The 27,355-nt window shown below is 41.9% G+C and overlaps 3 protein-coding genes and 1 long non-coding RNA gene across 4 annotated transcripts; 3 read left to right on the top strand and 1 right to left on the bottom strand.

Moving 5' to 3' along the window:
* Nucleotides 1–2,825: 2,825 nt before the first annotated feature.
* LOC127966735 (uncharacterized) lies at nucleotides 2,826–6,474 on the top strand. The gene is made up of 2 exons (XM_052567946.1): nucleotides 2,826–6,023; nucleotides 6,311–6,474. Exons 1-2 carry the CDS (start codon nucleotides 3,050–3,052, stop codon nucleotides 6,322–6,324), a joined length of 2,988 nt encoding a protein of 995 aa, XP_052423906.1. The 5' UTR covers nucleotides 2,826–3,049; the 3' UTR covers nucleotides 6,325–6,474.
* Nucleotides 6,475–12,091: 5,617 nt separating this feature from the next.
* On the top strand, nucleotides 12,092–15,396 carry LOC127966742 (claudin-23-like). Its single transcript, XM_052567958.1, has one exon. The coding sequence runs from the start codon at nucleotides 12,757–12,759 to the stop codon at nucleotides 13,477–13,479; it is 723 nt and encodes a 240-aa protein (XP_052423918.1). The 5' UTR covers nucleotides 12,092–12,756; the 3' UTR covers nucleotides 13,480–15,396.
* A 316-nt stretch (nucleotides 15,397–15,712) lies between these two features.
* Nucleotides 15,713–17,712, top strand: LOC127966741 (claudin-23-like). Its single transcript, XM_052567957.1, has one exon. The coding sequence runs from the start codon at nucleotides 15,788–15,790 to the stop codon at nucleotides 16,589–16,591; it is 804 nt and encodes a 267-aa protein (XP_052423917.1). The 5' UTR covers nucleotides 15,713–15,787; the 3' UTR covers nucleotides 16,592–17,712.
* A 539-nt stretch (nucleotides 17,713–18,251) lies between these two features.
* LOC127966743 (uncharacterized) lies at nucleotides 18,252–22,363 on the bottom strand. Its single transcript, XR_008155690.1, has 3 exons — nucleotides 22,083–22,363; nucleotides 20,766–21,043; nucleotides 18,252–18,930 (listed from the first exon to the last, which is right to left on the bottom strand). It is a non-coding gene; the product is annotated as an uncharacterized LOC127966743 (long non-coding RNA).
* Between the last annotated feature and the right edge of the window lie 4,992 nt (nucleotides 22,364–27,355).

Raw genomic sequence — 27,355 nt, 5'->3', positions numbered from 1 at the left:
GCATCAAAAAATGACAACTGTCGACCTCAGAAGGTCAAATTCAGTTTTATATGAGCCGTTTTATTCTCCACTCATTTATTCATATGAGTTTTGCCATTTCTGCAACTAAAATTTGGGACACCATCTAAATATAGTTTTCTAAAACATCTTCATGAAAGTGGCATGAAACATTAATCACACAGGAAAAAGTACAACACACAGGAACTCCTCTAATTTTAAACAAATGTTCTGTCCAATAAAGTACTCGTGAAATAAGAAGAAAAAAAATCTATTATATGATATATTAGTGATTTTTAATACTTTTACATAGACATTGACCTTTTTTACAATCAGTTGCTGCAGCTTTAGACCAGAGATTTAGGCAGTGCTCCTGTGGTTTATACCATTCTTGAAACTAGAGCATTTGCAAAAACAGGAAACAGTGGTTTCTGTTAAACAGGTAGCAAAAAACTAGGAGAGGAAACTACAGAAAAGGGTTTAAACATTCAAAAACGCATATCTGGACGTGGCAAACTGCTGTAGCACGACTAACTAAACCCCATCTCAAACAGCCAAGAACCCCAGATGTTTCGGTAATGTGCCTCAATTTGCTTGATGGCTTATTTTTATGTCTCTAATAACAGTCTTGACGGTTTAAATGCTTAATTGCATGCTGCTTGTGAGTCCCTGCCATTATAATGACAAGGGGAAAAATCTGTTATTGTTGAGGTTACAGAAATGTTAAACGGTCTTCACTTTTAAAACAGAGACTGTCTTTGGATGAATAGTGGGAGGCCACAGCTGAGGCCAGAGCTGTAATTATGGTATATGATAAGGTCACTCTTTGAGACCAATAATGATCGCATTTTGGCCTGTTTGAGAAATGAGGCTTCGATAAAAAAAAAAAAAAAATCATCATCATGAGACAAACAGAGCAAGCAACATGAGGAAGTTAAACAATATACCCAAGATGATACATTACACAAACATTAAATTTCTAGGACATCACTTAACATTTTCTTTTAACTGGACCAAAATGCCCCGTAACCTGCCTTCATACTAATACTCACAGGAAGTGTTGCCTACACTCTGAAACGTCCTGATGATTCTGGTCAGTGCATCTTATTTTAGATCCAAAATACTGAATCTGATGTTACCATAAATTGCAAGAGACGTGTAGGATGTTTCCTTTAGAAAAAAAAATGTTTCTTCATGAACACTTCCCCATTTAGCCATCAAACACTGGGTTAAGAAAATTCCCCAAAGAGCTGTGTTCACTATCATCCAAGAGACGTCCGTAAGTAGAGCGTCTGCAACAAACAAACAAATCATAAGTTACTGACAATAATCAGGAAAATGAACACTCTCTCTGTTATACCTCAGTATTTAATTTAACGTTAAGGAGGCACAAACTCAGTGCTGTCAAATAATTTATCATGATTAATTGCATCCTAAATAAACGTTTTTGTTTACATATATATGTGTGTATTATGTATATTTATTATGTACTGTATATATTGTGACGAGCACTCCCAGAGGAATCAGCGTCGCCCTGGAAACCAAACCAAAACACCTGCACGCCCTCGTCACCGGCTGATCGGTCACAGCTGCTCCCCATCAGCCAGCACAGTGAAAAGCAGCACATGTTGCACTGAGAAGAGGTTCTCAAAGAGAATGCAAAGCTGGACTAACCCCTCTCTCCTATCCCCACAGAAAGCAGCGAGTGACCGACAGCCCACACCCTTTGGAGCACGTCTGGACACCCACTTTCCCCTTGATTGGCACAGAGGAGCACGGAGAGCACACGGGGAGCACCAACCAGCGGAAAGCAGATCAGGACACTTCACCAGGCACCCTTCACTTTTCAATAAACCCACCCTCCGGGGCTTTTGATTTCACGTGCCTCTTGTCGAGTGGTTCTTCACCCCGTGACAGTGGTGGAGAATGCGGGCAGAACAGTGAGGAATCACCGACAAGGTCGCCGCCCCAACTCCTAATTTTTTTTTTGCTTTCTGTCAGCAGCACCACGGAAGGCGGCACGCGCGGCCCCGCGATGGAGGACGTCTTACAACGCCTCGCTGAGGTTAGCATCCGCCAGCAGCAAATAGCGGAACACCTCGCCACTCGCCTGGGCAGGACGGAGGATGAACTCGCCGCCGTCCAGGCGGCCGCGGCCCAGCGCGTTCCGCTACCTGAGCCTCGGGCACAAGCCACCCGTCTGTTGCCCAAGATGACGGCCGATGACGATGTGGAAGCCTTCCTTCAGGTCTTCGAAAACACTGCCCACCGAGAGGGATGGCCAGAGGACGAGTGGGCGCGTGCGCTGGCACCCCTACTCACCGGTGAAGCACAGAGGGCTTACTTCTCGCTCCCCCTGACGAGTGCCGACAGTTATGTCGAAGTGAAGCGAGAGATCCTGGCGAGGCTGGGCCTCTCCCCTGTAAGTGCCGCCCAGCAGTTCCACGAGTGGGAATACAAGCCCCGGGTGCCAGCCCGTGCCCAGGCAGCCGAACTCAGCCGCCTCGCCCAGCACTGGCTGTTGGCAGGAAACCCCACACCAACACAGGTAGCGGAACGAGTGGTGGTCGATCGCCTCCTGCGCGCACTACCACGCGCCCACCGACAGGCCGTCGGCATGAGGGACCCACGTGACGTCCGGGAACTAGTGGAGGCGATCGAGCTGGCGGATGCCGTTCATCCCAGCGGGGCAGGGGACCGGCTGCCGCCATTCCCCCGGAGGGTGGTCCAGGAGCGACGCCCGCTCGAAGGCACCGCGCGACCCGTCAGCAGGCCGACGGTTCCCCCACCGCGAGATGAGCCCATGCCAAGTGCCGAATCACCGTCGCCTCCGCGAGCCTGGCTGGCAGGCTGCATCCTTCACCAACGGGTGCCGGCGGGAGCCCCCGAAGCAGATGTGAGGGTGGATGGAAGACGGTTCCGGGCCCTGCTGGACTCAGGCAGTGCGGTCACCCTCATCCAGGCGCGGCTGTGCGCCCCGCGAAGCGGCCGGAAAAACTTCCTACCGATTACCTGTGTGCACGGAGACACTCGTCAAGTACCGGCCCGTGAAATGGTCATTTCGTCCCCCCAAGGCACCTGGCCAGTGGAGGTAGGCCTAGTGAAGGACCTGCCGGTGGCCGTACTGCTTGGAAGGGATTGGCCCGGCTTCGAGAAGCTGCTGTCCGCCGCTACCCAGCCTGCCAGCCCCAAGGGGAACCGTCGAAGACCGAGGCGGCCGCCTGGACCCCGCCGCCGACCGGCCCTGCTCGTCTCCGACAGTGGGAGGGAAGGTGAGGCCCCCTCCCAATCTACTAATCTGTTTTATGATGTCTACCAACAGGCCGCTGGAGGGGGCTCTTTCGCCAAGGAACAGCGGGAGGACGACCGACTCAAGCACTGTTGGAGCCAGGTGCGAGTCGTGGATGGAGAGGACGTCCTCCCCCGGCCCCACCCTCTCCCACATTTTGTCGTAGAGAATGGCCTGCTGTATTGTGTCGCCCAGCGTAGGGGGGAGGAGAAAAAGTTACTAGTTGTGCCTCGCGCCAAGACCGAGACCATTCTGGAGCTGGCCCATTCCCACCCCATGGCAGGACACCTCGCGGCAGCCAATACTGCCCAACGCATCCGCGACCGTTTCCATTGGCCGGGCCTGGACGCCGAGGTAAAGCGGTTCTGCCAGGCCTGCCCGACCTGTCAGGCCACGTCGCCCCGGACTCCTCCCCCCAGCCCGCTCATCCCGCTGCCTATCATCGAGGTGCCCTTCGAGCGGATTGGAATGGACATAGTGGGGCCGTTGCCGAAGTCTGCCCGAGGGCATGAGCACATCCTGGTCATCGTCGACTATGCCACCCGGTACCCAGAAGCAGTCCCCCTGCGGAAGGCCACCGCAAAGTCCATCGCCCAGGAGCTGTTTCTGCTGGCCAGCCGAGTCGGCCTCCCCTCAGAGATCCTGACTGACCAGGGAACCCCCTTTATGTCCCGGCTAATGGCTGACCTCTGCCGGCTGCTGCGGGTGAAGCAGTTGAGGACCACTGTTTATCACCCCCAGACTGATGGCCTCGTAGAGAGATTTAACCAGACCCTCAAGCAAATGCTCAGACGTGTGGCGGCGGAGGACAAGCGGGATTGGGACCTCATGATCCCCTACGTGCTCTTCGGGATCCGCGAAGTTCCCCAGGCCTCAACTGGCTTCACCCCCTTCGAGCTCCTGTTTGGCCGTCAACCCCGGGGCCTCTTGGACGTGGCCCGGGAAGCGTGGGAGCAGCAGCCGGCCCCGCATCGTACCGTCATCGAACATGTCCGGCAAATGAGGGAACGGATCGACCGAGTGATGCCGTTAGTCCGGGAACACCTCACCAGGGCCCAACAAGCGCAGCAACGTCATTATGACCGGACAGCCCAGCCACGGGAGTTCCAACCGGGAGACCGCGTCATGGTCCTGGTCCCCAGCTCCGCCTGCAAATTTCTGGCCTCCTGGAAGGGGCCCTACTCGGTCGTCGAGAGGGTTGGACCGGTCACTTACCGCCTGAGACAGCCGGGACGACGGCAGGCGGAGCAACTCTACCACGTCAACCTCCTAAAGAAATGGGTGGGGACCCGGGACCAAGTAGCTGCCCTAAGCCTCACCGAGCCCGTGGTTGTGGATATCAACCCCCACCTTTCGGCTGCCCAGAAGACGGAGCTGCAGCACCTGGTCAGTCAGTTCCAGGATGTGTTCTCCTCTCAGCCCGGGCAGACCAACGTGCTTCAACACCATATCCGGACGCCCCCAGGAGTCGTCGTTAGGCAACGGCCCTACCGAGTCCCGGAGGCTCGTCGGCAGGCTATTGAGGAAGAGGTCCAACAGATGCTAAAGTTGGGGGTAATAGAACCATCCCGGAGTCCGTGGTCCAGCCCCATTGTGATGGTCCCAAAGCCGGATGGCACCCTCCGCTTTTGTAACGACTTCCGCCGCCTGAACGAAGTCTCCGAATTCGACGGGTACCCCATGCCTCGGGTGGACGAACTGCTGGACCGGCTAGGAAGGGCCCGGTATATCAGCACCCTAGACCTAACCAAGGGCTATTGGCAGGTACCGCTCTCCGAGGCCGCCAAGCCGAAAACCGCCTTCTCCACCCCCAGTGGCCACTGGCAGTACCGGACCCTTCCCTTCGGCCTACATGGGGCCCCCGCGACGTTCCAGCGGATGATGGACATCCTCCTGCGGCCTCACCAAGCTTACGCGGCCGCCTACCTGGATGACGTCGTGGTCCACTCCGAGGCGTGGGACGAACATCTGGATCGTCTGCGGAGGGTGCTCTCGGAGCTCCGGCGGGCTGGACTTACCGCCAACCCCCGAAAATGCCACCTAGCCCTCTCTGAGGCCAAGTACCTGGGCTATCAAGTCGGCCGAGGACTCATCCGGCCGCAAGACAAGAAAGTTGAGGCCATCCACGCCGCACCAAGACCGGAGACAAAGACCCAGGTACGAGCCTTCTTGGGGTTGGCGGGTTATTATCGTTGTTTTATCCCCAACTTCTCCTCTTTAGCCGCCCCCCTGACAGACCTGACCAGGAAGGGGCAGCCGGAGAAAGTATGCTGGACCCCGTCGGCGGAAGAAGCCTTCTCCCAGGTGAAAGCAGCACTCACGTCCTCGCCGGTACTCCGCGCCCCGGACTTTAGCTGCCCCTTCCTGCTGCAGACGGATGCTTCCGACACAGGACTAGGAGCGGTCCTCTCCCAAATTCAGGAAGGTGAGGAGCATCCGATCATCTACATCAGCAGGAAGCTGTCCCCCGCCGAGAGGAAATACGCCGCTGTGGAGAAGGAAGCCCTGGCCATCAGGTGGGCAGTCCTGGAGCTCCGGTACTACCTCCTGGGCCGCAAGTTCACCCTGGTAACCGACCACGCGCCCCTACAGTGGATGGCCCGCGCCAAGGACACCAACGCCAGGGTGACTCGCTGGTTCCTAGCGCTCCAGGACTTCCACTTCGAAGTCCGCCATCGAGCTGGGGCCGCCAACGCGAACGCCGATGGCCTCTCCCGGATCTGGACAGCTTATGCAGGTCTGTCAGGGGTCATTCCCCACCCTCCCCTAATCTCACCCCTACTTTCTACATGTCTTCGCAGGACCAGAACGACACTTAGGGGGGGGGGATGTGACGAGCACTCCCAGAGGAATCAGCGTCGCCCTGGAAACCAAACCAAAACACCTGCACGCCCTCGTCACCGGCTGATCGGTCACAGCTGCTCCCCATCAGCCAGCACAGTGAAAAGCAGCACATGTTGCACTGAGAAGAGGTTCTCAAAGAGAATGCAAAGCTGGACTAACCCCTCTCTCCTATCCCCACAGAAAGCAGCGAGTGACCGACAGCCCACACCCTTTGGAGCACGTCTGGACACCCACTTTCCCCTTGATTGGCACAGAGGAGCACGGAGAGCACACGGGGAGCACCAACCAGCGGAAAGCAGATCAGGACACTTCACCAGGCACCCTTCACTTTTCAATAAACCCACCCTCCGGGGCTTTTGATTTCACGTGCCTCTTGTCGAGTGGTTCTTCACCCCGTGACAATATAAATACACTCACGTGCATGTATATAATTAATAAAAACATGTATATATATATATATGAATAGAAATGTATAAATGTAAATATTTTCAAAATATATGCTGAATGTGTGTGTGTGTGTGTGTGTGTGTGTGTGAATATATATATATATATATATATATATATATATATATATTTTTTTTTTTGTGTGTGTGTATATAACAAATATACACACATATATTATGTAAACAATAGGGTCACCATACTTGGCTGTATGTCATGTCACTCTTTTAAAGTCATACATTTTTATAATAATAATAATAATAATAATAATAAAAACAATAATAATAAAATGCAATAGTCCTAGATCAGACTATATTTGTAATTTATTTGATCAACTTTGTGAAATTCACCATAAGATACTTTGGAAGTAAAAAAGGGAAGGAAACTGCTTGACTCACCGCATTTTGAAGTAGTATGCACCACCAAGTAAAATTAGTACAATGGCAATAAAGCAAATTACAATGGCAGCAACACTTCCTAGAAAAGAATAAGGAAAATATGTAATTTGATGTATCATACACGACATATACAGACGTCAGTCATGAAAGCCATTTCAGATATATGACTAGTAAAATTACATGCTTGTATGCAATACAAAATATCAATTATTCAGTTTAATGTAAAGGCTAATCAACTGCAGCTGAGCGAAAAAGCTGTTCTTTTCACATACAGCGGCCAAAAAATGTACAAGACATGCTTAAAGATGTCAATGCCACCGCATTAACAAAATATAAGACAAGGTGTAATTCATTTTGAGAAAAGATAACAGAAACCTTTCAAGTTCACAAAAAAATTCACGAAAAGAAATCTGTCAGATTTGAAATGAAAAACAAAATATATTTTTATATAAGCTAGTGTTCAAATTGAAGACAAACACCAGTTTTAACTAAACTTCACTGAGCAAAAATGAGTTCTTCTGAGAAAAGCTCTAACGTATTGTTTGCAGATGACACTTGTTATTCAGTGCTAAGACATTCAGACAGTCTTAAGAAGTGTCCAGCCACTGCTTTTCCAGTAAGTTCTCATTCAAACTCCAAAACATCTCAGTGACACTTAGCTGTCACCAAACATAAGTCATCAACGCAGCACAAAGTGCAAACATCATAGATGCCAATGAAAAGGGCGAGGAACAGTTTAACCTAGTGAACTGTTAATGATTCAGTCACTCAGTTACTGTATTAAATATTAACACTCCTAAAGTGTTTGGGAATCAGTGCTTTGGATGTGTACAGAATAACAAATCCAGTTGTTGAAAACACTAACCTGTTGTGACCAATCTCTGACCTTGATTGATACCCAAGAACTTTGCATTTGACAATATAGTTTTATTACAGGCTTGTCATTTTATAATTTTCAGCTAATGAATTTCATGCTAGACATTTCATCCTAAACCTATTTTAGGGACGCATGGTTACACATTTCAGCTTAAAGCAGCTACGCTTTGGAAAATACTGAAGTGCCTTAAACAAAAAAGGTTGTATAAAGTGGCCAAATTTCCCAGAACTGACCCGTTTATATAACCATATACGCAACAATATATAAAGCCTTAAGAGGAAATAACATACATACTCCTTGACCTGCTTAAGATCTGGAGCAGAAGGTCAAATAACCATCAAAAGGTTATGCTTATTTAACCTATATGTAAACAGGCCAAAACTTGCATGAAACACACTGTATTAAAATATGAATATTCTTTGAAATAAATGAAATATTTACACGCATTTCCAAAAAAATGCATACCTGAGCTCAGGGCCTCTGGATGCTTCTTGTCTTGGTCGGCAGCAGTTGGGGGTTTGGTTGTGACCGGTTTTGAGGTTGTTGCTGCTGTTTGTGTTTGTGTTTTATTTTTTGTTGTTGCTGCTGTTGTTTTTGTTGGTGGTGTTAACACAGAAGTAGTGGGCACCGTTTTAGTCGTAAAAATGATTGTTGAAGAGTTAGTTGTGTTTGTGGCAGTAGTAATCGCCGGTTTTGTGCTTCCCAGAGTTGTCTTCTCTGAGGTATGGTTCTCTGAGGAGGGTGTTGTCAGCGTTTTAGTCGCCAAACCCGAAGTGACTGTGGGCGACGCGTTGGTCGACGCGTTGGTCGCGTTGCTGGTCGCGTTGCTGAGCTCAGTCGCTGGAGAGGTAGCGTTATAGTAAGAGGTTGTGTTTGATGTTTTCTGGACAGGTGTGGAGCTGTTCGTAGTGCTCATGCTCACATTATGTGGGGACTCAGTGCTTGTCTGACTTGTATTGTGGACGGTGGACACGGATCCATTCGTTGACTGAGTCTGAGAGGAATCTGCCGGTGCTGTGTGCGTTAGTGAAGGAGATGTCGCTACATCTGAGGTAAATGTAGTCGCAACTGTAGTTCGTGTTGTTACAGTGCTCTCTGTGCAGCCTCCAAACATCACCCAACCTGCCACACACACACACACACACACAAGCCACGAGAAGCCTGTATTAACTCACGCACAATATACTGACAGGCTAGTGAATGCATTTCTGGACCAGTGTCGACAAAACACACCTGCAGAATAAAACTGAAACTGTTCTGTAATACAGGAAACGCTTTTGTAAATGTTTAGTAGTTAGTTACACGTTAGTTCATTCATTTATAGCTTTTACCTTTATTACGCTTTACAAAAACTAAAGTAACACGCAGTTACACATACTTTACAGTTTCGTCAAATGATTTTAGTCGCACAAGTGTTTTGAATTAATTAGTGTAGGCTACTTTTTAACATTACACATTATTACACGTCACATATAAATATAACTACAACAGCAGAAGCAGTGTAATTTAAATTTAAAGGCCTGTTAAATAACTTGGATGGATATGAGCAGGCTATTCGTTGCCTATAAATAATAAACAGCTATAATAGAAAATACATAGGCTATACTATAAAAATGAACACTTGAATTTGTGTCTGAAATCCATTTTAAACATACCTGCTAATATGACCAGCGTCGAAAAGTGCATCATTTTCCTTCCTCTTTCTGCGTGCACCGCTGCGACTGTTGAACAGTTTCTCTATCGCACTCGTATGAGTGACGAGGACATCCTCACGCGCAGGTGCACTGTGACCATCTATAATGGGTCAATATAAGATGAGCAAATAAAGAGACGGCAAGTGTGCTTTCTAGGCAGATGGTGTTATTAATATACACAAATGTTGGGAGGGAACCAAATATAAACATTAAGGAAGTATATGCAAACATATGAGACTAGGTGCAAAGTGTGTTATGACTAAAACTAACCACTAGGTGGAAGCAAATCTAAGAGAATTCACCGAAGAGACAATTCAGAGAAACATTCTGATAAATACAATGACATTTATTAATTTCGAAGATCTGAAATGACTGGTGGAAAACAAGATCATGGATGAATACAACAAAGAGTCACAAAAAAGTACAGCCTATTTGTGTAGCAGCCCAATTTCAGAGAAAATTATCATAGGTCTTAAATGGAAATGTTGTTTTTTTTTCTTTCTCAATGAATCCTAACATTAGACTAGACTATATCATCGAAATTATCATAAGAATTAATATCAGTCACTGGGTATAGCCTAATTATACCATCGTGATTAATGTTCAATGTCAGGATTAGGCACAGTTGCTAGACATATCAAGACTTACAGGCTAAAACGACATGCTGTCTTTTCGTCGTATCATTATTACATTTGCTGAGACTACTTAGTCAGGTTTATCATCATTCCAAACCACAATCTGTGATGATCTGTCAAAACATGTCACAACATGTGTCGAGAGTCATATAGGTGGAGCACAATAGGAACAAAGGCCCTGCTGACTTTGTTTTGCAACTCACAAATACATTATGGCAGAACAAGTCGGTCAGAAAGTAAGAAAGTAGCCTTCTGAAAAGACCAGCATGAGATGGTTTCTGGCCTAAGCTGTAAAATATGTTTCCTCTGCTATTGCCTTTCAGTTTAATCAGTTAAACGCCGGTTGGCTAGGCTGGGTAACCAGATAAACTATCTTAAACAAGCCAGGAACAACAAACCAACGTAGACTGGTTTAAGCCAGTATTTTGGGCAGGGAAAGAAATGCATTTAGGCTATTCTGTCAGCAGATAAGCTGTTAACTGTGATGAAACAGGAAGGAATAAACATAAAGCAGTGTACATTTATTCATGATTTAGACGCGTGTTCAGGGAACGCCTGTAGTTTCAGAGTGACTGTTACTGAATGCCAGGATGTTATTTCAAACATGCTTTCATGGTTTCGAGTGTGCATCCGCATTTCTTTCTCCAAAATGATGCAACAACCTGTACAGAAAATGACAACGTGCCAGCACATTCAGAATGCAGCACGTAAAGCATTCTAGAGCACCTTTATTTTAGTATCATTACTCTAATATTTTCTGATTAAGATTTGAAACTAGTTTTATCTTGTTGTGTGTATTTTTACCCCACTAAATATGTCCTGATAGTTTTTATATACTTAATTATTATTAGTGCTGTCAAATGGTTAATCGCGATTAATCGCATCTAAAATAAAGTTTTTGTTTACATATTATATGTATGCGTATTGGGTATATTTCCTATGTATATGTAAATATACACATGCATGTATATATTGTATATTATGTATTTACATGCATATACTGTATGCATATTCATAATTAATATTATTTATAAATATATTTAAAATATAAAAATAACATATTTTTCTTAAATATATGCATGCATGTAAATTTACATATACATAATAAATATAAACAGTACACACACATATTCTGTAAACAAAAAAGTTTATTTTGAATGCGATTAATTGTTTGACAGCACTAATTATTAATTAACACGTTGAATTAAATGCGATAAATAAAGACTGTTAGTATTTTCTTGTCAAAATTACTGCAATATTTTCTAAATAATAGTTTTATTTAATAGTTTTACTTTGATTATTATGCTAGATCAGGTTTAACTAAATGATAAAGAGACAATAATTTAAATAAACGATAATGATAAATGTTGTCTTTGCAACTAGCTGAAATAAAATATGTTTATTTATTCTATATATTTTTATTCCATTTTAAAGTTTATTTCATTTTAATGTTTGGATTGGTTTTAATGCATCATAAATTGTGAAAACAATGCACTCGAAAAATGTTGATTACAGAGCAAAGCAGACAAGCTTGACAAGCACTGGCTGACAATGACAGTCATATCACTAAACCTTTTAGATAACAGAAACTCAGAAAAGAGATTTAAAAAAAGATAAAAGAGATTAAAAATAACCCAAAGAACCCAGCCTAACATAGTAATGTTAAAGTAGTTTAAACTGAACTAATATAATATAATTCTTTCCATTTCCATTTTCTTTTTCTTTTATTTACTTTTATTCTCAAAAATGTACAAAATGTTCAAAACAATAACATATTCTAATAATTAAAACTATAGTTTTCCTCAAAAAACAAAAAAATAGTTTATGTGTTAAAATAAATGACATAAATTAAACAAACAAAAACAAAAAAATATGGGGGGCAAAATTACTCAAAATTAAATCATTAAATCAGTGTTGAAATATGTAAATAAATTGTTAAATACATAATTAAATAATTAAATACATATTTAAGTAAATAAATAAAAAAAAAATCTATTCATTCATTCATTTCCTTCACATTTCATTTTCAGGATTAAGGTTGTCGGCACATAACTCTGTAAATTAAATAAAAATTAATTATTTAAACAAATAAATAAATAAATGGTTTATACAATGAATGAATTAATATTGATTTATTTATGCATTTATGTATTTAATTATGTACTTAACGATTTATTTATATATTTCAGCATTTCTTTAATGATTTAATTTTGAGTAATTTGGCCCTCCATACAACAATATATATATAATATGAAATTGAAAGCATATTAAAGCATTTTCCAATTACTAGTACTTAATGAACAAATGATCATCATCAGCACCAGTCTCTCCTGAATCTTTCGTGTCGCGCGTGATGTAACACTCAGTGGGCGGGGCTCCACAGGTGCGTCTAGGACAGGTTGTCGAAACCTGGAGCGATTATGATGTTGACAAGCGTAGACAGTCACGTGACGTTCAACAATAGTCAGATTATACGGGATCCTCCCGCGAGAAGTTTCTGCCGCCCAGCTACTTTTTAAACAACCGGAAACAAATCCATCTATTGCCAGCAAGTCTATTTTAGTGACCTGAAGCCATCACCATGCGAACTCCCGGGATTTTTATTTTCGGGATGGTGCTGGCGCCCTGCGGCTGGGTCCTGGAGCTGACCAGCACCGTGGCACCAGCCTGGCGCACGATCAACAACATCCCGGGAGAACCCAGCGACCTGGTCCTCCAGCAAGGATTATGGGACATCTGCAGGACTTCCACATCGTCCCGGGACATTCAGTGCAACCAGCAGGATACGCAGTACTTCAGCGCGCAGATCATCCTGATCGCGCGAGCTCTGATGCTGTCCTCGCTCATTCTCAATCTCATTGGCATCGGCGTGGCGTCAGCTGGAGTGCGGTGCTGGACTGACAAACCGCACTGGACGGTCGCTGGGGTCGGAGGTCTCCTCATCTTCATCTCAGGGGTCCTCACCATCATCCCAGTGTCGTGGTACACTCACATCATGAACTCCATCTTCTCCACATCCACGGATGTCCGTGTGGGATACTGCCTGGTGCTGGGCTTCATCGGCGGGATCATGGAGGTCCTCGGTGGGCTGGTGATGTCCCTCGGTTTGTGCCGGCGCTGCGGCGGTCAGAAGCGCGATCCCTCTCCAGCGCGCGTGGACGCGGTGCCCAGCGTCAGCAGCGTCAGCAGCGTCCCCTATTACTCCAAACAAAGCGAGATGGACTTCACACGGGCCAAGAGACAACAGGACAGCAGACCGGCGACTAGCACTTCTACAGCACGACCTTGCGACACAGATTTGTGAAAGAGCTAACTTTTATTCTCGTGAACAAACTGCGAACTTCACTATGATAACCATCGCTTCCCGCGTAAAACTCGAGATTGTCTATCAGATGAAATCAGTTAGTTTATCTTTTTAATAGCAGTTCTGTTTAGTGGTCATCCCGTCAATATAGGCTATATTAGATTTATTAAGACATTTAACCTCTCAACTGTCCCCTGTCCCCTCAGAGGAAGCCTAAGTTTACTTTATTAAAGGATTTTACAAATAAATCCTCCTAATCATGACAAACTAGCCTCTATATTGTTGGAAAAGTGTACTTAATAGATATTTTGCCATTGTTTATTGTTACAAATGATGTAGGAACATAGATTAATTTTAGTTTTGACTTTAGTTTTGAACTTTGTCACAATTATTATTATTATTATTATCATCATCATAAAGTATATATCAATTGAAAGACTAATACCTCCAAATTCTTCATGCAAAAACCATTTTAAATCTGACACTGCTTTACCAAGAAAAGTCATATTAAAATGTATTCGTTCATGAATTAGTTTGGATAGTGCACTTTCACATCTGTATTCAAAAAACAAGTGTGAGAGTTAAGAGGTTCATGTAAAATATTTTGGGAAAATATTTTTTTTGTACACTCTAAATCTTAATTTGTTAACCTAGAAAGACTTGTTGCTTCAGAAAATAAGTTTACTATGTATGTAAAAGTTTTCGAGCAACTCGATTTTTCGGAGACAATAAGGAAGATTTTATTTATTCAGGTTGACTAGCGTTAACATTTAAATTTATAATGTAAGTGCCTTATATTTGAGTAAATCTTAACAGTCCCTGTAAAATTTTCAGTGAAAATTGTAAAAGGAAGTGGCCTAGATTTTTCATAGTTGTTTACACATATTTTTTATTACGAGTCATGTGATTTACATTACATTTTAGGATGTTTAGTTCATGTTAAACATTATTTTAGTGTGTGTGTGTTTATTAGCCGTGGTTCACTGAAAGGCTATTTTGATGAACTGTAATTCATCATGTGACCTCTTGTTTTACCTCCTGTGTTATCATTGATGTTATCGAGTCATGTCAGCTAGTATTTTAGCAGAAATGATGGATACCATCATAAATACTGAACCTGGTAAGGTATTGAAGTTCTACTGAAGAGCACTAACACCATTAGTTTGGTTTTGCACATTGTACTTTATATTGTGAGGCCCTCATCACTGCAGTGGCATCAGGCCTTCCCTCCATGTCTTTTTGTAGAAGCCTACTAATGTGTAAATACACAACTTATCAGGAAGCTCTAGAGTTTGTACAGTTTTTCCAAGTACAAAAAGCAAATCAATTCTTCTGAAGGAAGCTAATCTTAGCACAAGCACTGCTCACATAGGCTTTGAATGTTTGCAGAAATGTGTGTCACTGGTGTTTACGACGGACAAAATGATATGCAGAATGTCTCTTTTCGGAAGTTTTTGTGAACGGTAATGTTGTAATTGACATCCACCCATCAAATTTTGGGCAAATGATTGAAGGCTGTGTATTTTTCTGTATGTATTATGATTGTGATAGATGAACAATATACTTATATATTAAGCTGCATTTATGTAATAAAAATAAGTTTACGAACTGTTCATTTTGAATACAATAATAATATGCGTAGCAATAATGAATGTTATCATCTTTTTGCTGTATTTAAATGTGATATTATATATTTTTAAAATTGCTTTCTATATTTATGAATCTATATTCTATTATATTTGAATGTACAATAACTTGTCAGCATTATAAAATGTATTATTATTATTATAGAATCTATAATTTCTGATCATGTGTTAGCTTTCAGCATAATGTTAACTGTAAAGCAGTTGAGAAACATTATTGTAACATTATTTGGCCCAATTATCAACCAAATGAATAAACTGAAATTAAAAGGCATGTGTTTGTGTGAAACATTTTATTTTAAGGCAATTTTAGATTTGGGGATTGAAACTAACAAAGACAACTTGCTATTAAACAAAACTTAATGCAGATAAACTTTTGACATGAAATCTCATAATCTCTCCAGTATAAACAACTTTTCTTTGAGACAACTTTCCCCAGTCTCTTCTATCGATCCCCTAGCCCTGCATCCTGGTGTTCAAGGTTCGGCTGAAACACGGCATGCATCCAAAACCAGTTTTGTCTGTATTTGAACCAGGCATTCAACACCACGCCCTTCAGATGCTTATCATACAGATCTACCTCCTCCAAGTTTCAGTATGTTTCTTCTTAAGCAGCTGACACACTCATCTCTCTTCAGAAGCGGACAGTAGCTCGACCCTCAACCATGCGGACTCCGGGGATCCTGATATTCGGCATGGTCCTGGCCCCCTGCGGGTGGATCCTGGACCTTACCAGCACGGTCGCACCCAACTGGCGCACCATCAACAACCTCGCAAACCAGTCTCCGGATCTGGTGGTGGAACAGGGAATCTGGGACATCTGCCTGACCTCCACAACGTCTAGATCCCAGCAGTGCAACCAGCAAGGCAACGACCAAATTTATTTTAGCAACCAGATCATTCCGATCGCTAAAGGGATGATGGTCGCGTCGTTGATTGTGACACTGCTGGGCCTTGCATTGGCAACACCAGGAGTCAGATGCTGGAAGGAAAGACCCAGGTGGATACTGGCGTCTTTGGGTGGCCTCCTTATCTTCTGCTCCGGAGTCCTGACCATTATTCCCATCGCGTGGTACACTTATCTCCTCAACAGCCTCAATTCCACCTCTGTCAAAAGAGATCCGACCAGAGCAGATGACATTCGCGTTGGCTACTGCATCATTTTGGGCTTCATCGGAGGCATCATGGAGGTCCTCGGGGGTTTCGTGATGTTCCTCGGGATTTTCTCCTGCTGCGGTGGATGCCTCCGCGGAGAAAAGTCTCGAACCTACACAACACAGCGGCCAAAAACGGACAGGCCAACTCCTCTGCCGAGAATGAACATACCAAGAAGCACCAGCAGGAGCACCGATAGCAGCGTGCCGTACTCGCGGAAGTCACTAGACGATGAACTGGACTTCCCAAGAGCCAAAACCCGAGACAGAGGATCCGTCAACACATCCGGAAGACCGTACGATGCTGACCTGTGAAATTACTAACCTAGTCAGTACATACTGTGAATGTTTTGTAAGATGTAAAACCTGTTAAAGACCTGAGAGATGTTTGAACCACTGCACTTAATTGAGGTTCTTTGTTGTCACTTATGGTTCCATTTAGAACCTTTAACATCCTTTCGACTGCACAAAAGTTCTTTATTCTTAGGGTAATTTAGAAGAAATGTTTTGCTTTCACTGAAAGGCTCCCAAAAAGGACTAAACCAAAAAAAGAAACGCTTTATTTTTAAGAGTGTAGATGACCATACACTTTTTCTTGCTTTTACAAGTATTTTACATGTTTACAACAGTTACTGATTGTGCTTGCCAGTTGCACTCTTATGCTAAGCAACATGAAGGTTGTAAATAGACCAAATGTAAAATTCCTGCCGAAAGATGATGTTTGTAATGCAGGTTGAAATCAACTCATGCATCTTAGTGGAAGACGTAAGCTAATGATATATCACTATATATACTGCAAGATTGTATAAAAACAAGCTCATTTGAACAATGAATTGTGCAATATTTTCCTTTGCTGTGGAAAAACAGCCTAAGGTTTTACCCCAAAGAGGTCTGTGATGCAGTGTAACTAGTAATACTGGTTGTGTCAGTTTTATCTCTATTGGTTCATGTTTGAATTGTCGGCTGATCCGTGAGTCATGTGAACAATGAAGTGATTGACATGAAGTACATTGCTCCACAACGTCAAGTTTGTTGTTTTAAATACGTAGTTTTTGTATTGTTAACCGTTTTTACATTTAAACCTGTGGCTGTACATTAATATCACTTATATACTTTCTGCCATTGCATAATAAATGATCAGCTGCTTCTTGTATGACAGCATGACAGTAAGCAGACAGTGTATATCTTCAGTCTGGAAGTACAAAACAAACTTGCCTGTTACACAACAAAAGAGAAATGTATTATTAATAAAGTTAATCATTAACTATAAAACAAATACATATAAGTGCAGCAGTGCAAATGAGGTAGAATGGTCTTACGCCATGCATCCAGATAAAGAAAGATGGGGGTAAATCAGATTATAATGACTTTATTTGACTGTAATTTCCCATTGGGGTCAAGGTTTGTGTATTAAAGTACTATTTATTAAAAGCAAACACTGTTGTACATGTGCATTCATTATAATAAAAACCAGGGGCATTAAAATAAAAGTATATAGCAAACTAATGTGACATTAATTAATTTACATGGATAAAGATACTTAGGAAATAAATCAGCCTTCCATTGATGCATGGTTTGTTAGGATCAGAAAATATTTGGCTGAGATACAACTATTTGAAAATCTGGAAACTGAGGGTGCAAAAAAAAACTAAATATTGAGAAAATCGCCTTTAAAGTTGTCCAAAGAAGTTCTTAGAAATGCATATTACTAATAAAAAATGAAGTGTTGTTATATTAATCCTAAGAAATTTACATAATATCTTCATGGAACATGATCTTTACTCAAAGTCATAATGATTTTTGGCATAAAAGAAAGATTGATAATTTTGAACAATACAATGTTTTTTTGGCCATTGCTACAAATATACCCCAGAAACATCAGACTGTTTTTTTGCTCCAGAATCACATATAGCAAATATTGTTGAAGTGCACTGAATCAGATATTCAGACTGAGAAATAGAAGCAGACAAAAACAAACAAAAACAAAGATCTTTATTCAAAAAAGAACAAGAAAGAAACCTGTACAGACAGTCATGTTAACAGTTGAATGTTTAAAAAGGCTGAATGCAGAGTTGTTGTGAAACTCCAAAAGTAAAAGTAAACACAACCAAAACCCATACAAAAATGGCATGACTGTTCTCCATGAAAGATACTTGTCTGTGGTTTATCAGTTCATGAAACTAGTCTGCTTTCAGGACTGAGCTAAATATAACAGCAGAAAAACAGCACTGAAATACCGGGCATGTTTCAGGAACCAGTCAATGCATGTTTAACATTATTCACATTCATCTGCTTTGCAGGTATACACCAACCCAAGTCATGTTCTACAATCATTCAAATGTGCTGCGGACTTCACGTTTTCCATATACAAGAATTTTCAGTTAATGCTGAGTGCATTCAGTGCTACGTCAAGACATATGTACACCAGTATAACATGAGATTAATATATGTATTATGTGTGAATATATATATATATGAAAGTGTATTTAAAAGATACAGTTTAAAAAGACACAAAGAGAGAGAGAAAAGAGTTACCATCATAATAGAGTTCATTTGAGACATTGTGTTGTAGAACCACAAACCTATTTTTTGGCATTAAAACATGTTAAAGATGTGCTCCGTTTCTTAACAGGGCTTCTTCAGCTGCCTTTTCTCTGTTGACAAAATGACAAATTTGGTTTACAGACTATTCCATCACTGCAAATCATGTAACACTGAAATCATGCTATTAATTTCCTTAAAGGGTTAGTTCACCCAAATATTAAAATTATGTCATTAATAACTCACCCTCATGTTGATCCAAACCCGTGAGACCTCCGTTCATCTTGGGAACACAGTTTAAGATATTTTAGATTTAGTCCGAGAGCTCTCAGTCCCTCCATTGAAGCTGTGTGTACAGTATACTGTCCATGTCCAGAAAGGTAAGAAAAACATCATCAAAGTAGTCCATGTGACATCAGAGGGTCAGTTAGAATTTTTTGAAGCATTGGAAATACATTTTGGTCCAAAAATATCAAAAACTACGACTTTATTCAGCATTGTCTTCTCTTCAGATCTGTTGTGAGCGCGTTCACAGCACTGCAGTTTGTGATATCCGGTTTGCGAACGAATCATTCGACTTAACCGAATCTTGAACCAGTTCAACAAATCGAACTGAATCGTTTGAAACAGTTTGGGTCTCCAATACGCATTAATCCACAAATGACTTAAACTGTTAACTTGTTTAATGTGTCTGACACTCCCTCTGAGTTCAAACAAACCAATATCCCGGAGTAATTCATTTACTCAAACAGTACACTGACTGAACTGCTGTGAAGAGAGAGATGAAGATGAACACCGAGCCGAGCCAGATAACGAACAACAGACTGATTCGTTCTCGAGTCAAGATCCGGTTTCATCGGTTTTCGGATCACCAGTTGTGATGGGAAGTTCGGTTCTTTTCCGTGAACAGGTTCTTTCGGACAGTTCGATTCAATAAACCTGTTGAAGAAAACGGTTCAACGGTTCTTTTGCGCTCAACGTAATGAAGTCATTGGCGATGATTGCCCTTGATTCAAGCCTTCGGTTTACCCGCGTTCATAACATTAGCAGAGAATCAGTTCAGAATCAATCACCAAAAGAATCAGTTCAGTTCAGACACTCGGTGTGTCGGTCTGTTTCACGCTGAATCACACATGCGTAGTATCATCAGCTCTTCGGTTCACGAATCGGACGCGTCTGACAGAAACGGTTCTTGACTTGAGAAAGAGTCAGTCTTTTGTTCGTTATCTGGATCGGCTCGGTGTTCATCTTCAGTTCTCTCTTCACAGCAGTTCAGTCAGTCACTGTTTTAGTAAATGAATTACTCCAGGATATTGGCTTGTTTTACTAAGAGGGAGTGTCAGCCACATTAAAAAAAGTTAACAACTTAAGTAATTTTTGGATTAATGCGTATTGGAGACGAGAACCGTTTAAAACGATTCAGTTTGATTTGGTGAACTGTTTCAAAAAGATCCGGTTACATCGAATGATTCGTTCGCGAACCGGATATAACAAACTGCTTTGTTTTGAACTCTCTCTCACAAGAGACACGGAAGAGAAAACAATGTTGAATAAAGTTGTAGTTTTTGCTATTTTTGGACCAAAATGTATTTTCGATGCTTCAACAAATTCTTACTGACCCTCTGATGTTACATGGACTACTTTGATGATGTTTTTCTTACCTTTCTGGACGTGGACAGTATACCGTACACACAGCTTCAATGGAGGGATTGAGAGCTCTCGGACTAAATCTAAAATATCTTAAACTGTGTTCTGAAGATGAACAGAGGTCTTACGGGTTTGGAACGACATGAGGGTGAGTTATTACTGACATAATTTTCATTTTTGGTTGAACGATCACTCAACAAACTAAAAACATCAGGTGTATTCATTCCACAGTATGCATGTACAGCATTTTTAATGCAATCCTGAATTAAATGAAAAAAAAAAAAAAAGATCTCAGTCTCACCTCTTCTTCGCCTTTTGCCTTTGCCGGAAAAAAGCCATCCCAAAGAACATGATGATAAAGCCAATGATGGAAGCCAGGAAACCGAGGGTGAGCGGCACAGACAGAGAGTTATTAATTGTTTCATTACAGGTGTCTCCGATGTAGCCCAGCATACACTCACAGGTGGGCTTCCCATCCATCAGCACACATCTACCATATTTGCATATAATATCAGCACAGGCCATTAGATGGCGAGACACAGCACCATCATCACTGGCAGGAGCAGACATGCTGAAGCTCTGGAGTACAAGAAAACACACGCAAACTACATAAACAAGCGCTGTTGGAAGAACAGAGAACCTGAGCAAATCAGGCAACAAGGTTGTGGAGAGTGGGGTAAGATGTGCCACTCTTACCAAATCTGGGTCAAAATAAAATTAGAAGAAAGCAGAAATATTGTAAGTCTGTAGAAATAATACTTTTGGTGCAGTGTGGTGCAGTGGCAACATTCCTCAGTTTAGAGGTAATGCATAAACTGAATTAATAGACATTAATGATTTACAATCACTTATAGGGTTTTTCATGTTTCCAAAAGACTTCTGATAAAACAGAATAAAAACAGAAATATTGTGAATTAATCTAGTATTTCTGTGATATAATGTGTTATTTTAGAAAAATCTTTCGTTTGAAAAATCTTTGTGACCATAAAAGAATGCACTGTATGCATAAAGTATATTGTTTACACAATTTTAGATGTAAATAAATTCTAAAAATCTTATTTCATTCACCAGTTTTTAGCATAAAAATGTGCCACTTTCACATTCAAACAGTTTGACTGATGGACCACAAATATAGCCTGATTTCAATGGACAGTTTACCAAATGACACGTGGTTTCAAGGGAAAAAAAAATATCCCTCATAAAATGAAATGCAACAAATTCTTTAAACAAACAATGAAATGCAAACCAATTCATTATAAATACTAAAAGAACAAACTTAATCACTTAACACAGGCAAATGTATATTTGTGTAAGCATGTTCTTCAAGCAAATGAATGTACGGTAAAACTAACACATGAAGACATCTGAAATAAACATGCCCCAACAAAACAGTTAGCCTAACTGGCACTGAAAGCGTTCATACACCATGTGAGTTTGATGCCAGCTTACAGCCTCAAGGTGCACCCTTAAAATACCAAGACAAATACCTCCCCAAGGCAAAAAGACAACTGAAATAGCGCAGTACACGTTTATATCTAGGCTACTCACCGTTTTCCACGTGAAAACTGGCAAACATACATTCAGAACTATGGCTGGAATGCAAAGCTGTAGGGTTTACCTGTGTTCAAATGAGGAAAAGATGGCGACAGAGACGGCTTAAGACAGATGAATGCATTGAGAAAGAAAGAATAAAGCAGTTCCCAAGCAGAAAAGAGACACACCCATTGAGCACAACACACGGTGAAACTAACTCCTGTCAGGTAACACATGGCGAAGGAGGAGTGTACTCTCAGTTTACAGGAAGAATAAGGCCAGATGAACGCCAGAGTAACAGTTTCACGACATTTAAATCAGTAAGATGTGCCAAATTGTGCCGTGACGCCCGATAAACAACCAGTTCCGCGAGCTTCCCGAAACACGTTCTCCACCCTCGATAAACCGATGAGTAGGATGCGGTTACTTTATGTAATCCTTAAAACATATTTATTTTAATGGCGGTATGTTTTATAGTTAAACTAAATGAAGTCTACCTTTGAGAAAGAGACAGCCTTATACTCTCTTAATCGTTCGACTGCGACTGGCTCACCGACTCGTTCCCTCACGAATCATTCAAGCAATGTTTGTTAGCGAGATCTAGATTGAAAAGAAAGAGCTAGTTAACTCGATTTTTATGCCGAGTTTTTAACACTATGCTGCAATAATATGGCACAAACTTCTCAAAACGTGTTTAAAATGTATTTGTTTTTACGGAGTAGCCTAAAATGTACAGACATGGGTTAATTGATTTTAACAACCATAAAAGTTATGGAGGGCCAAGAGTGTCACTTAAAAAATAAAACGAAGAATCAATTTATTGATTTGATAATTCAAACATAAAAATGTATATTAAGAAATTACTTTTTAAATTGACAATTTACTACACATATTTAAAGATGTTTATTTAATTATTTAAAAAAAAATGTTGTTTAATAAAACAAAATATTTTAATGTATAAATAAATAGACAAATGTAAAAATTTTTAATTCATGTTTTAAATTTAAAACGTGGATTAATAAAACAATAAAAAGTACATTGATAAATCTTTTTAAATGCACATTTTAAATCGCTTTTTAAAAATGCATTTGCCAATTGCTTTTCTGTATCCATTCGAGTTAGTGTTGCCAGACGTACGATAATTTATCGTATTTGTACGATCTGTACGATCAATAATGAAAAAAATCCTACTATATACGATAGTTTCAGAATTTTATGGCACTTCTAATGATTTCCATCTTATTGATCTAGCCGTGCATCATTCCTACTGTCTGTGAGGAGAACGTGGTGTTTACGCACATTTTCTATCATGTCTCGCGTTACGTCTTCTCAGCCAATCAACGTGGAGAATGACTCTTTCTCTCTCACGTGCACAAGTTAACGTTCCTGTCGTGGCCGCGCTTAGGTCAGTCAGTTGTTTCCAATTGGAGGTCGATAGTTTAAGCAATAAAGTAAAAAAAAAGAGTGCTGAAAAGGAAGGTGAAGACAGGGGAGAGGCGAAGAGGAAGGCTGAGTTTATGGAGCAGCCTAAAGTAAGCACCGTAAGCAAACATACAGAACTGAGTGGGAAAAGGACCCCAGTTTTGCAGGATGGCTAAGACCTGTTTCAGGCAATGACACCAAAGCCTTCTACCGGTGTTGTAATGTGCACATGGTGGCTTAGATCACGGTTTAAAAAAATCACGAAAAGTCAAAGAAACATCAGGACAAAAAGAAAAATCTAGCCACAGCTCAAAGGTCCATAACCCGGTTGTTGCAGAAACCGTCGGAGAGTGAGTTAGATACAGCTGTGACAAATGCAGAGATAAAACTAACAGGGTTCATGGCAGAACACAACATAGCATTAAGAACCTCAGACCATTTGGTTGAGGTCTTGAAAGATATATTTAAAGATTTGAAAACAGCTCAGCACATGTGCCTTGGTCGCACTAAGACAACGGCTATAACCAAGCATGTTATTGGCGACTGTTACTTTGAGAGTCTAACCGAATCCTGAAAAGGAAAAAATTCAGTGTGTTGATTGACTAGTCAACAGACATAGGGAATGTGAAAACGCTTTGTGTCGTTGTTCGTTTTTTTCGATGAAGGCATAAATAGGATTCAGACCCGTTTCTGGAAACTGGTACAGATCTATTCAAACCAAGACACACAGTTTGCCACTGAGGGGGCCACTGCAGAAAGACTTGACAACGAGATGATGAAGTCATTCACCGATGCAGATGTACCGATTGAAAACATAGTGGGGTTTGGGTCGAATGGCTGCAATACAATGATGGGAAAAAATAATTCTCCAGTCTCCAGCTGCCATAGAAATGATTTGCCAGGCATCACAGTGCAGTGGTGCGTGTGCCACTCGTTGCACCTCTGTGCAAGTGAAGCATGTACGCAGCTCCCTCGCAGGTGCAAGGATTTAAGAAGATACATTTAAAAAAACAGTGCCAAACGTGTTGCACAGCTCCAAGAATTTCAAGACTTTTGCCATATTGAGCCCCACAAACTACTGAAGCCCTCCCAGGCCAGATGGCTGTCATTGAGCGAAGTTGTGAATCGTGTCCGCCCAGTGGAATGCCCTCCGTCTTTTTTTCACTGATCAGTGGCTCGAGGCTAGATTGACCGCTGCAGAGAATATTTTTCACTCTCTTAATGATGAGTATCCATCTCTGCTTCCCCTAATGCAACAAGTGCCACGGTTGATTGACAAGACCGACACAGACCGTCTTCAAGCCGTTGATGACCAGTGGAGGCGATTGCCACTAGTGACATTAAGCGAAGATACAAAGGCAATGGATGTGGATGAATTGTTGTACCATATTTCCACTTTACAGGATTTCGAGGGAGAGACCGTGTTCGGCGAATTGGGAAAGTTTGCCCTTGATGTTCTTGTGTTTCCCCATTCAAATGCGTCATGTGAACGTGTTTTTTCCAAAGTCAATCTCATCAAAACAAAGCCATGAAATCGGCTCATTACAGATACTTTGAATGGGCTCGTGCACACCTCAGAGTGTGTTAAAATTTCGGGAGGGTGTACTGCTTTCCAGCCAACCAGCACTATGTTGCGGTCCATGGCTGCATCCAATTTGTACCACAAAAGGAGTCCCTCAACATCTGGCAACACGCAGGCATCTGATTGCAGCGACTCGGAGGTAGAGTTTGAACCTTCCCACTAAGGTACGCCAATTTTTTATCTATTGTTGTAATTTGAAAGTTGTGTCAAAACGTTGTTTGTCTAGATAATAGCTGTATACTCTCCGTTTGACTTGTGTACGATTCATTTCTTTCAAATACGATAATTTTGAGGTTCTGGTACGATTCTTGGACATTTCAGATCTGGCAACACTGATTCGAATTAAAAAATGCCATTTGACAGTATAAATGTGGGGGCAACCAATCAACTTATGCCTTGATTTGAAGAGCCAACCCCTCTCTCGCTTGTAAATGTGACGCACACAGTCATTGGACAGTGGGAAGAGCTATACGTCATTACAGCGGGAGTATGAAGACTGATTCAAGCGACACAGGATGTCAGGGGATTCTGAACCTGTTCGGAGTGGTTTTGGGGATGATCAGAGACAATTTATAAGAGACATGCCACTTCCTCAATCCTCAATATAACTATATAAGGAAAACCCGTAACGACAAAGATGGAGGTTGTATGCACATGTCCCGCCCCTCCCGCTGGAAAGCCAATCATCTACTTTTAACAGTAAAGCCGGAAAACATTTGAGCCTATCGTCTGGTTCCACTGACGTATATGCACAGTTGAAGAACTCTTGCGCATAGTAAAAGTATAACCTATGGGGGAAAGGCTATTTTAAACCTTAAAGTCATCAAACTTTTTCAGCGATTTTTATCATATTTTACTGCTGTTTCTATACATGCAGTTTTTATGTCCCGGTGACCAGTGAAAGTGCAGTTCTGATTCTCTGCCTATTCATTTAGATAGGAGCCTGGTCTTGTTAGTCTGAAATAGCTGCCCAGAGGCGTTGCCAAGATGGCGGCCGAGTGGCACGACTTGCCTAAAAGGACTTTGGGTTGATTTGTTAGCTTTAGCCGATTCCCTCCAAATAAACTCTCGTATCTTAGATAAAACAATTCAATTTAAGAAAATCTCTATCACAAATAATGATAAACCTTGAATGACCATACAAATCAAAGTTTTACTAAAAGAAAGACAGCGTTCCTTTTGTTCTGGCAATAAAACATCCTACAGTAAACTAAAAACGACTATTGCCAAAAAAATTAAGAACGCAAAGAAACAATATTATAAACATGAGGTCGAGAAACTGCAAAACATCAAGCCTAAGCAATGGTTTAAGTCTGTGAAGGCTTTAACGGGGATGGAAGGTGATAAGAGTGATGTGGTGTCTCAGGATCATAACATCATGCAATATGAGTGTGACAACTTGGCAAAGCACTTTGCTTCTGTGTGGGATTATGCAAGTCATATTTCTCCGTCTGAGGAAGAGGTTGCCTGCAAGTTATCCAGTTGTAGTATACCTCTTTTGAATATTGGTCAAGTTAAGGTCAGACTCCGCAAAGTGAAGGCAGCAAAGGGTGCTGGTCCTGACGACATTCCTCCTTGGATATTAAAGACATTTCACGAGGAACTGGCACCGGTACTATGTGATATTTTTAACACGTGCATGCAAAATAACATATCCCCAAAACAATGGAAAGAGGCTGTGGTCAAGACTATTCCCAAAAAAAACAAAGCCCAGTTTTCCAGTAGACTATCGGCAGATTTCATTACTCAGCTGTGTTGGAAAAGTGTATGAAGGAATCCTCAGAGACGCAATTCTGGAGGATACAGTTGCTAAAATTCAACCATCACAACACGGCTTCATGGTGAACAGATCAACTGACACTGCTCTGATTCAAATTTTGCAATCCTGGCATGACGCACTTAACACCAATCCTAAATTCGACATCCATGCTGCTTTTGTTGATTTTACTCGAGCTTTTGACACAATTGATCATTGTCAACTGCTCTATGCCTTAGCTGAGATGAATGTCAGACGACCGCTCTGGCTCAGTGTAAGGAGCCATCTGAGTAACAGAGAGCAAAAGGTAAAGTGGGGCTCCTGTGTGTCTAACTCCTATCCAATTGCAGCTGGTGCAATTGGATAGGAGTGGACATGATCATTAGCACCAGGAAAGATGAAAACATTCCCTGCCCTCCCTCTCCCGTAATATCAGGATATGCAATTGGCAGAGTTTCCACCTTTAAACTGCTTGGAGTCCAAATTTCTTCTGTCATGGGATGCCCACGTTAAGTACATGACTTCGAAGGTGCGTCCTAGAATACACTATCTCTGTGTTGCTAAAAACGCTGGTCCTCCCTAGTGATGTTTTAATGAA

The sequence above is a fragment of the Carassius gibelio genome, chromosome B10, assembly GCF_023724105.1.
Source record: "Carassius gibelio isolate Cgi1373 ecotype wild population from Czech Republic chromosome B10, carGib1.2-hapl.c, whole genome shotgun sequence".
NCBI classification, from domain to species: Eukaryota; Metazoa; Chordata; class Actinopteri; order Cypriniformes; family Cyprinidae; genus Carassius; species Carassius gibelio.
Note: the sequence above shows the minus strand (reverse complement) of the source record. Positions and strands in the feature narration are given on the sequence as shown.

Coding starts and splice junctions, on each gene's coding strand:
- LOC127966742 (XM_052567958.1), top strand. CDS start 12,757: ATGCGAACTCCCGGGATTTTTATTTTCGGGATGGTGCTGGCGCCCTGC.
- LOC127966741 (XM_052567957.1), top strand. CDS start 15,788: ATGCGGACTCCGGGGATCCTGATATTCGGCATGGTCCTGGCCCCCTGC.
- LOC127966735 (XM_052567946.1), top strand. CDS start 3,050: ATGGTCATTTCGTCCCCCCAAGGCACCTGGCCAGTGGAGGTAGGCCTA.